Source organism: Psammomys obesus, unplaced genomic scaffold (genome assembly GCF_907164565.1).
Source record: "Psammomys obesus unplaced genomic scaffold, mPsaObe1.curated_primary_1811, whole genome shotgun sequence".
Lineage (NCBI taxonomy): Eukaryota > Metazoa > Chordata > Mammalia > Rodentia > Muridae > Psammomys > Psammomys obesus.
Window position 1 is genome coordinate 2290312 of NW_026594216.1, and position 11442 is coordinate 2301753.

Genomic DNA, 11442 nt, shown 5'->3' on the forward strand with positions numbered 1-11442 from the left:
CACCAGAATCAGACTGGCCTAATAGCTTGTTATGTAGCCCAGGCTGCCCTAAAATTGAGGGTAATCCTCCTATCTCCATCTCCAGAGGATTGCTTGTCTGTCTGTTGGTTTTGTTTTTCGAGGCAGGGTTTCCCTGTGTAGCCTTGGCTGTCCTGAACTCAATTTGTAGACTAGGCTGGCCTCGAACTCACCACTTCTGCCTTCCCAAGTGCTGGGATTAAAGGCATGAACCAGCATACACACTGAGTTCTGGGACTGCAAGTGAGCTCCACTATCTTGGCTCTGCATTAGACTTTCTAGATGGGCAGACCTGAGGAGTCTTGTCTTTTTAAATTTGATTCCTTACAATTCCCTACATGTGCAGTACAAAGGGCTGAGGGGGACTACCCCGTGCCCAGGAGGCACACACAGGAAGATCCCTGGAACTCACTGGCCTGCCTAACCTGATCAATGGGACCCAGGTCACAGTAGGAGGCCTCTCAAAAAACAATATGGTGGTGATGAGATGGCTCAGTGTGTCAAGGTGCCTGGCACCTAGCTGGGCAAACAGTCCAATTCCAGGGACCCACATGGTGGAAGGAGAGAACTGACTCCCAGAAGTTATCCTCTGACCATGACTCAGCAGTTAAGAGCACAGATTGCCCTCTCAGAGACCTGGGTGTGATTCCAAGCACCTACATGGGACGCTCACTTAGTCTCAGAAGATCCTCTTCTGGCCTTCACTGACACCAGGAATACACATGATACAAAGACATACATGCAAAACACTGACACAAAAAAATAAAGGGGAAACATTTTAACTAAACAGGATTTCTGGCCCCTGAGTTAAGAAAGGGGATGTGATAGGAATCCAAATAATTTGGGTAGAGGGTACATTGCTAGCAGAATGGCTAGATGAGCCTGGAAATCAGCTGGGGACTCTTGTTGGGTGTGGCTAACACTGACTGTGGGCTGGCCATGAACCTGCATTTTTATTGAATCCTAGGCACAGTCCTGGCATCAGCATCCTAGTTACAGAGAGCTGAGATTCACAGCCATCAGCTGGTGGCTGAAGAGTACAGCCAGATGTCACGCTTCCCTGTCCCTGCGGAGCTCTCCTCCCTGTCAGGCTGCCTCTCACTTCATTTGTGCTGTACCTCAGAGGAAGAGAGCCATTGACAGCTTTCAACGGGGGAAATGCCGGTCTGACCTAAAAATAGCTTGCATTTATCCAGCACTTAGTCAGCTCCACTCTGCTAAGCACTTTACAGAGATTACCTCTTTTAATCCTCACAACAACCCTATGGTTATTATTATCTCCATCTCACAAATGAAACGCAACTTACGACAGGCTGGGGGTGGGGGAGCTGGGGTGGGGGAACTCAGGGGCTCTGTAGCAGAGGGCTTGGCTAGCCCTGGTTCAAGCCCCAGTACATACACATACACACACACACACACACACACACACACACACACACCACATATACACGAACGTGCACACTATATATATACACACACACATATACACACACACCACACACACACACACCACATATATACACACCACAAACACATACACAAATCACATATACACACACAATATATACATATACCCCACATATACATATGCACCATATACACATACATGCATACACACCATATACACATCCACAAACACCACACACACACACACAGGGGAAGGGGGAGACAAGTCCAGGACACACAGAAGGGCGAACAGACTATGGGGTGTCATTAGTCACATAGCTACCTGATGACAGAGCTCAAGTGTAGCCAGCAGAGTGTCTACCCTCCCCTGTCCTTGGGGCTGAGACAGCAAAGGGAGGGCCCCATGAGGGCCAAGGTACGGAGACCAGGTAAAGGTGTTCCTTAGAGTTCAGTGGTCTTGGGACCTTATGCCCTGTTGAATGAGTGGAGGTCAGCGGCAGAGGCCATGCTGAGGCCTCCCACCAAAGACAGAAGTCCCTCTCAAATACTGTGCTCAGGCCCTCCCCTCCCTCCTAAAGCTGTAGGGGTGTCACCTCACTCCCAAGATAACAGGGCCACCTCAGCCCCCCTCCTGTGGCTATTCTGGGCTGCTCTCTGATCCTCCTCTTCCCCTGGCCCCTACTTCTCTCTTCAGTGGGAGTAGATGGGTGGGGAAAAGCCAACCCACTTACATAAGCCTGTGGCCTCGACCCCAGGGAGACCAGCCTGGACAGCGGGTGCTCAGCCCCTCCCTCACTAGCAACAAAGAAAAGCTTCAGCTGGAGCCTAGCATGGAGGCGGCCACCGCGCTGGAGAGATCCCCATGCTCCCAGCGGCAGGCAGAAGCAGCTGCAGACCCAGCGGCTCATGCTGAAGGACCCCAGGCTTCGAGTCAGCAGGAGGCAGGCAGCCGCTCTCTGCAGCAATTGCCCTCCATTGAAGGTGACCTGTGGCGGTCCCTACGGGTGGGGATGCTCAGTGGTGTGGGAGGGGAGCGCTTCCTACTGCCCTGAATATGCCTTAGGGGGTCCCCCCCTACTCCCCTGTGCTCAGGCTTTAATAACTTTAGAAAACTGCTGCTTAGGATAAGGTAGAAATATTCACGGGAACCCTCACCTTCCTTCTCAGATTGCGACTTTGCTGCTCAAATGCCTCTGTGGTGATTTTGTTCTTCAGCTGAAAAGTCAGGGAATGGTGTTTGTGGCATTACAGTGACTAGCAAGGATCTGTGTTTTTACCACCAAAAACAGTCACAGGTCCTGGGAGGACACAGTATGCTGTAGCCAGTTGGAAAGGGAACGGGGCCGGGGTAGGGGTAGGGGGTGAGGTAGCCTCCATCGGTAGGAGAAGAATGGTTCCAACACCACGGCTATGAGGAGACTGAGTATCTTGGATGGCATGATACCCAGCCTGTGCCTGGGTCATGCCACAGCATCAGGACCTGCCGTAACACCCTATGCTAGCTCACCCAGCCGAGGCCTCCCGGACTCAGAGTTCTTTGGAAGTGGAGGCTTTTAGGGAGAAGCACTCCATTTCTGCTCTCCGCATGAAGGGACCATCACCCTGCTACCTACCCCAGGGCTAACTGTCCTGGCTGAGTGTGCCACCCCTCGCCCACCAGCTCACCTGGGCAACTGCTGGGGGCCAAATGGACGTGTCTTCACTGCGTGTGGGTCTGCAGACCCAGGAGAGAGACGAGAAATGGCTCTTCCCTTCTTTGTAATGGTCTCTAGCTGCCCTGTTGCTGTGCTAAACATTTAGCTCAACAAAGTTCCAGCATTACACCCGCCGCCCCCCCCCCCCCCCCGAATTTGCAGGACATTTGAAAACCACACCTGAGGAATCATGAGCTGGGAAGAAAAGGGGGAGAAAAAAAAAAAAGACATTCTAGACTGGCAGGCAAAGTCCCAGGCTCCTTTCCCGCAGTGACCTCTAGCACCACAATGACCTTGAACAAGTCAATTTCACTGCTCCGTTTTAGTTTCTTCTCTGTAAATTGACTTTAAACATCCCCAAGAAGGTCAGCTAGAAGGACCGCTGAGGTAATCTGACGTACTTTAGAAGGGGCTGGAACATTACCAAGAAAGAGATGACAACTAAGTTCTGCCTCCAAATAGGGCCCACCCAAAAGCACAACTGCCCACTTCTTACCCTGAAGAAGGTCCTACTAGGGGCTGTCTGAATGTCAAGGGTAGAGTTGGCGAGTTTATCTCATTAGAGAAGAGGTAGAATTGTGAGCAGACTACAATGGAACGTCAGAGAAAAGAAACCCGGTTTCTTCCCCTAAGAAGAAAAATCACAGGCAGAGGAGACCAGCCAGAACCACCAACTCCGAGACTCCGAAGGGGGTGGCGCCCATCTCAACCAAGTTTTACCTATCCTGGGGTGGGGCAGGGGTGCTTCGGGCAGCTCCCTCTGGCAATTCCAGACCGGAGGTCCAGCCAGAAGTCCCATCCTCCTGTATAAGACTCTGTGTATTTGCAGGCCTCAGATCACAGCTAGTGGCCCAACACAGAGGTGGGTGGCAATAAGGATATCCTTTGACAAAGAGCAAAGTCTGTGTGCATCTGTTAGCTTCTATGATGTGAATTCAGGTCTTAACGCTAGGCTGCCACCATAGAAGAGTCAGGACACCTTCCTGAGCCTTCATTTTCTCCCCTGTAAACTGACGGAGCTGAACCTGAGCAATGCCCTAGCTTTTTGATGGTTGTGACTCCCCTGGGGAAACCTGATAAAAGCTATGGACACTCAGCTCTGGAAAGATAAGCCAAAGAAATGTTCCTGAGGTTCACAGGGCCTCTGAAGCCCACCCAGAAATCTTGAAGGTTGTCTGGATGGGACCTGATGACCTCTAAGTTCTCTAAGAGTTCCAAAGACTGTCTGCCCCCTAAGACCGCCCATTTCTCACAGAGAGTGCCTGGCCTGAGGGGTGCTGCAGAGACAGCAGAGAAAGCCAAGCAGGCAGAAATTCATTGGCACAATCAGAACAAGCTGCGACTGACCAATGATGGGCTTCCAGTCCGACTACATGACCAAATCAGCAGGGCAACACAGCTGGCATTAGCACCATTTGTCCTCAGCACTCCACAGAGGTGCTGTGCCCAGGAGTCAAAACCTGAAGGAGCCAAAGGGGAGGCTAGGGAAGGGGCTGTAACCCCGAATTGGAGAAGACGAGCCTTGAGACAGAGAAGAGAAAGTCAACTGCTAATTCCAACAGGATCGTTCCCAACGGCAGTGCAGTGCGCTTGCCTCCCTCCGACTGTCTTCTAGGCGTAGAAGCTTATCTCATCTCCAGGCAGAGGCAGGTTTTCCTCCCTTTCCTTACAAATACTTACTTCCCTACCTCTGGCATTCTAGACGGCATCCTAGGTGCCTGTTACAAAAAGAACCAAAGTTACTTAAAACGATGCCCTCAAGGTATATGCTAACAGGAGAGAGACAAATAAGTGTAACGTGGGTCTGACGGTACCAAGAGTAACACAGGGAAGGAGTACCAGGGATGGGAGGCAGGCAACCCTCATGCTCCCAACAGGAAGATGGGCAAAGGCTTTCCGAATATGGCACAATCTGGGGAGCACTGGGATGTGAAAGTGGGCCGCTTGCCCTGTAGACAGATCCTGAGACAGGAAGGTGCTCTCTGAAGGGTTGGGCCACTGCAGCTATAGCACAGAAAGGGAGGAGGGGACAATGCTGGCACCAAGAAACAGAGAGCTCCCAGGCCAAAGCCCTGTGGAGGATGGATCGATTCTGGGATGGAAGGGCAGCCAGTGCAGGATCTTAAATAAGAACTGACATGATCAAGTGTAGGTTTTAAGGGTTTGGGGGGGGGGGTTACTGAGTTAAGAAAAGACAGTGGGGGCTGATCACGTGCTGAGGGTGGGAAAGGAGGACAGCAGACAGAGCGAGCGCAGCCTGTGTGTGATGGGCAGGGTCATCAGGAATGGGAGTGGTGGTACATGCTTGAACGCCGGAACCTGGGAGGCAGTTCCAGGAAGATGTCCTGCTGGGTGTGGTGGCACGTGCCTTTAACGTAGTGCTTAGTAGGCAGGGCCAGATGAATCTCTGTGAGTTCAAAACCAGCCTGGCCTACAAACGAGTTCCTTTCTCAAAAAAAAAAAAAAAAAAAAAAAAAAAAAAAAAAAAAAAAAATTATCAAGCTCTATCCGGAAGTAGTATCATAATAGTCAAATCAACATATCGATTGCTTAAATAACCAATTCCATTTTAATAGATGATCGACATATTGCTATTCACACTTCACATTTGGATTTTCAGGGGCTGAGGGACTTCATGGGAGAAAGGGACTATGGGGTCCCCTTTCTAAGATGCCATGTCTCATACATACATCATTTATTTCATACACGCATACATCAAGGATTTCATACCCGTATTCTGATGTCAAGTCAGCACAGTTTTTCTATTTTCCCCCACATGCTTGTCTGTGCACACACAGACACTGTGTGGGTGGAGGGATTATTTAGCTGGGATTAGGATGTAAAGGAAGTGAAGGGGGAATGAAGAATCTGGGCAATTATGCAAGAAAGTGGGTGTCACGTGACCATGGACTCTAAGCTGGTGGGGAAGAAAGGGGTAGGCATCGTAAGATGGGTGCTAGGGAGGAAATGGGGGAACGTATCTCGGTGGCATGATAGAATTGCAATATGGCAGGATTCAGGAGGAGAGGCCAAAGAAAGAGGCTGTACAGGCTGTACAGTCTGTACGAGCTGACGAAACAGGCACACCTGGAGAGCAGCTGAGCTTCTTATCACTAGCATAGAACTGAAAATAAGTGTCCCTATTAAGTAGATAATCCTCCAAAGCAATTCAGGGACACTGGCTTTCCCTATGGGGGCTTGGCCTAAGGGGCCCTGTGGTCATCTGTCCATAGGATAGCAGAAGTTGGGGGTGGGGACACAGAGAGGTAACTTCTGGCTTCTCTGGCACTAAGCAATTCCCACCTTCCTACTCACACTTCATTGGGGAGAGTTAGTACCTGGCCTACAGGAACTGAAAACTCTTCATGGTGGAGCAGCTGATGTTCAGAGGTAACTATACTGTGAAGACATAACATCAGAATTGGTGGTCAAGGAGCTGTCTCTGTTACAGAGGTGTGGAAAGGGTATGATACTTCCAAGTCAGATCATGGAAAGTTTGTCGTTTCTGGGTCTGGAGCGTGCCCACAGGTCCAATGGCCGAAGCAGGCATTGAATTGGTGAGTGTCAGGTCCAAGAAAACTTAAGACAAATGGCTAACTGTGATTCCTTTTAGCATATCAAAGTGTCTGCTGGCCTCCAGGCTCACTCAGTGGCTCCTCTCAGCTCTGCCTACTCTGCTCCCTACCCTAACACCAGCTCACAGGCCTCCCTTCCTCCAGCTTCTCATTTTGATATAAGCATTCCAATTCGGCTGCACATTGTCTTGGCTCTCTCTTGACCCCTCACCTTTGGCCCCTTCTCTCTTGGTCCTCCTCTCTCCACCCATGACCAGTGTGCTGATCCTGTTTACTCCACCACTTTTTCTCCCTGCTTTGGACTCTTCTGGATGCTCTGGCTGTAACTCTCCCTCATTTCTATGATAAAGACTTTTCCCTTAACCATACCTTAGAGCCATCATGCCCTCATTTCATAAATCTGGTGCCAAACCCCACTTTATAAAGTGAGCCAGGCTGTGAGAGGACCTGCAGGGACTGGAAGGACAGACACTGAAATTAGCATGACTTATGAGTGGAGCAATGTTTAAGACAGAGGCTGTGAGCCCAGGTCACAGCCACCAACCACGACAGCAAGACAGACAAGGGATTAGCGGACCTAACATAGAGAACCGTTTCCTGTGTCTATATCGCTTTTCTTTTCCTACTCTTGCTTTCATAGTCTTGAGGGAGGTGACACCTTTTTCCTTTACAGGCAGGTTCTTCTGAGGTCTACCCACTCTTTTCCAACCACGCTCTACCAAACAAGTCTCTAAGACTACCGCCATCAATGTTTCTCTAGGGAATTCTGGTGCTTACTTCTCAAATCACTGGAAACACTTACTTTCAAATCCATAGATGGCTTCGAACCTCTTGTTTTGGTAACTGCTCACACAGGCATATGTTTATGTATGTAGGCATGCCCACGTGCATGCTTATACACTTGCAAATCTACACATTTATATGCATTTGCACACACACACACACACACACACACACACGTGTATATATACACAGATATGTGTATATATCTTTCTTCAGTGCATCAGCCCTTTTCTCTCTCTCTCCAAGCCATAGTTAGTAGCAATGAATGGACCATCCAACCTAAGGAGATCACTGGAATAAAAGTCTCCCTCTGGCCATGTAGAGGGAAATTACGACAGGATATGACCAATTATTTCCTATGAGAATAGAAAAAAAAAAATGGCCACGAACTTTAGCAGATTAAAACTAGAGTAGATAGTAGGATAACCCAGATCTTGGGACTCAAAACATAAACACCATTCTTGAGACTTAATGTTTTATTGGAGGGTAAGAACCACCCAGGACAGAAGTCAGTGCTTCTCAAAGGAAATTTCAAAAGCTGTGGTCATCCATCAGGCCTGGCCTAACACCACTGAAGCTCAGTGTTCTGAGTCACTGTTGCTTCCTGACATCTGAGGAGGAAAAGCCCTTGGGTGTGATGGGGAAGCCTCCCCAAGGTCAGTCCAATTTACACTTCACTTGACTGGAGGTGTGAAGAGAGACACTTCCCAGGAGCCCCTCTGTAAGCATTCTGAGCAAGTGGTCAGGTTGCTGACCAGGTTGAATTTGGGAGGTGACAGAACTCAATGCTGACAGGGCACCTCTGGCTGCCAGACACTCTACCAACCAGCATGCGGTCCCTCTCAGGGCCATTCATAGCTCTCCCCTGGGGAGTCTCTTCATCCATTCACCCTCTGAGATTCAGGGATGCCCTGGTGACTTCATCTTGTCAAGGGCTTCTTCTAAAGAAAGAGCAGCAGGGAGCCCCTCAGGGAGGGAGTCCGCCCACCTCGGCATCTCCATAGGGGCCTTCCTCCTCTGGCTGCCTCCTCATTGGACTCCCTTGAGACCTCAGATCTTCTCAGCATCTGAGCTTGGGTTCACTTAGATTTTCTCTCTAGTGTGGGTGAAAGAAAGCTAACATTTTCCAAGCTATATCTGTAAGAAGTAAGGACTGCCAGGTGGCAGCTGACACCAACCACAAGCCCAGGCCTGGTCTCAAGCTGATGCCCAAATGAGGTAGGGCTCAGTTAACACATCTCCCAGCATGAAGCCTGGCTCCTGTCCTTCTACTCAGTTCTTCTTGGTCCCGGAGCCTATCCTCCTGCCTCCCTTTCCCCTCTTCCTCTGGGTGACTGGAGGTCATACCAGGCCCTGACTCTGGCACATAGGTCTAGGAAGATACTGATGAGGGTGGGAGGCTGGATGGATGAGCCACGCTTTGAAAATGGGTCCTTTGGACATCTGACCCAGTGAGGGAGGCCGGAGTCCTGGGTGCCAGGCACAACTCCACACCTTGCCTAGAGATCAGTGAATTGGCATCTCTCTGAGACTCCCCCTCTGCAGTTGGCTTGTTTTTTCTGGGTGCTAAGATCCTTTAACTCCAACACTCTGTAGACAGCCCAGGGACAGAGAAGCCCATTCCTTGGCAAGTGTGAAAGGCTATTCCCTTGCCCAACAATGGACAACCAAGGTGAACAGGACAAGGTTTTTTGACCTTCCTTTTCAATTACTTCCCTCCTTTAAAAAAAAAAAAATCTCACACCCGACGCCTGTGTCCAAGCCCTTGGTTGTTTGCCAAAATGGCCACAGGAAAGGAATGCATCATACAACACTTCTGTTGTTTCCACCCCACCAAGGTCAGCAGAGGGCAGACAGAGCGGGGTCGCTGCGCAGCTTGGGCGCCCAGTTCTTGCTGAGAACACTTGTGTCCCCTTAGCGTGTGGTTTCCAAAGGTACAGACCAAACCAGGTCCAACCCAGGTGGGAAAAACGAGCTAAGGAAACTAGGTAAATGAGATGGTCGGCAAGCGCTGCGTATTTACATTCACTCCTAAAGACAAGAGGTTCGAGGTCAAAATGGGAGGTGGGCTACAAACAGAGGCGTCGGAAGAGCACCGCGAGGGTCTCTGTCTATAGTCTCTTAACTGTCCTCATTTAAAGGGTTGCTTTATACAATGCATGTATTTAAACTGTTCAGTCTATAGGCAAACACACTTGTGTTGGGGTGAACGCACAGGAATGTACTCTCGACGGAAATGTGTATTATCAGCAGGCTTAGAATGTCCGGTCAAGCGCTCATGCTGTTTGCCACAGGAATGTTACCAGGGATGGAATTTCTTCAACTGCTAGGAATACACTTTGGCAGGAAGTCTTGGGTTGTTGGTGGGAATGAGGCGCCGTCTCATTCTACTTAAGGTAAAAGAGTGGCAGGGGACTGCCTTCGAGAGAGGAAGCAACAGCAGCCCTGGAAAGGTAGGAAGGAAAATGGTCCCCAAGTGTCCCCAGTGGGATGACTGCATTTCCACAGCCAAGGTAGCCCACGGCATCTCCCGGAACAGGACACTCAGGCTCCAAACCCTGCAGGCTCAGAGCACTTCCCCTTACATCCTGAGAGGCAGCAAAAGACATCCAAACCCCCAGTGTTTACAGGAATGTGCCTGGAGGTCAAGGACAAGTAAGGAATGGCCCTAATCTTCCCCAGATGTTGCCTGTGTGCACTGATCTACTACTGATGATAAGAACGTCACACAGAGCCGGGATGGGCACACCTTTGATCCTAGCGCTTGGGAGGCAGAAGCAGGCATATTCATGGCCAGCCTGGTCTACAGAGTGAGTTCCAGGGCAGCCAGGACTATGTAGAAAGACCCTGTGTCTCAGGAAAAAAAAAAAAATCACTGGAAAGACAAGCTGTGAAGACTGGTCTGTGCACAGAAAGGAACAAAACTCAAGTGAGTGAAAAGCCAGTGGTCAAGAGTTACAAATCAGAACAAGTATCAAGTTTGGAGTCCAGTCTTGGGGAGGCTGGGGTTGTTAAGTCTCACGGTACAGCTCATCCTGCTTCACTTCCTACTTGAGTAATTGTAGGCAGGCAGCACCACACCCAGCTCCCTGGTCCTTTCCAGAGACTTCAACCTTTCCCGGGGTGGCTCCAGCCAACCGGTCCCCAAATCCCAGCAAACAGTGGAAAGGGTGGGGGTGGGGTGCGGTGTTACTGGCAGAGCACAAGAGTGATTGAGAAAGCTGGGTTTGACCCCCAGCACAGTGGAAGGGCCTAGGAACATTCCCTATGATAGGGGCTTTATCTGACGGTCTCCTGGGCCGCTGCCCACAGAATACTACCGGAGGCAGTTCCCACTTCCTGTAAGCATCCTTTTCATATTCTCTCTCTTTCTATCCATCAGAGCATCCCAAGATCTTGCTACCTCGGGCCCTGAGACAGCCTTACATCCGGAAGGTCGGCGAGACAGTGAACCTGCTCATCCCCTTCCAGGTGACCACACCAGCCCCGCATCGAGACCAGCTCAAGCTTCTAACTTGGCAACAGAACTAGGAGTGGGGCAGTCTTTCTGGGCTTGAACGAGAGGATCCAGAGTACCAGAAGTCTGAGGCCAGGTCACCACCATTCCACACTCCCAGGGTTGGGTTTGGCTAGGACAGGTGTGTCCCGTGAGAGGAGGCCCTGCAGTCTGGGAACCCTCTGCTTTAAAGGGTTCTTGGGAGTTTGGGCAGCTACTCTGGGCTACCCTGAGTATCCATAACCAAAACCCTCAGAGGGTGAAAGACTCCAAGCCATCCCTGTGACTCTTGAGACCGCACTAAAGGAGAGAGCTCCCCAGAGGAGTCTACCAAAAAAACCCTCTAGTTCAAGGTATACAGCTCCATGTCAAGGTACCTTGTGGAACCGGGTGTAGACTGACTGCAGCAATAGGAGGAGGGGGTGTGTGTGTGTGTGTGTGTGTGTGTGTGTGTGTGTGTGTGTGTGTG

General features: G+C 50.3%; 1 protein-coding gene across 1 annotated transcript in view; it reads left to right on the forward strand.

Moving 5' to 3' along the window:
- The first annotated feature begins 2255 nt into the window (after positions 1-2255).
- Positions 2256-11442, forward strand: part of Mybphl (myosin binding protein H like) — a 14294-nt gene continuing 5107 nt past the window's right edge. The window contains exons 1-2 of the mRNA XM_055618191.1: positions 2256-2406; positions 10860-10948. Of these exons, the coding sequence (XP_055474166.1) occupies positions 2256-2406; positions 10860-10948 (240 nt within the window). The remainder of the gene's footprint in view (positions 2407-10859; positions 10949-11442) is intronic.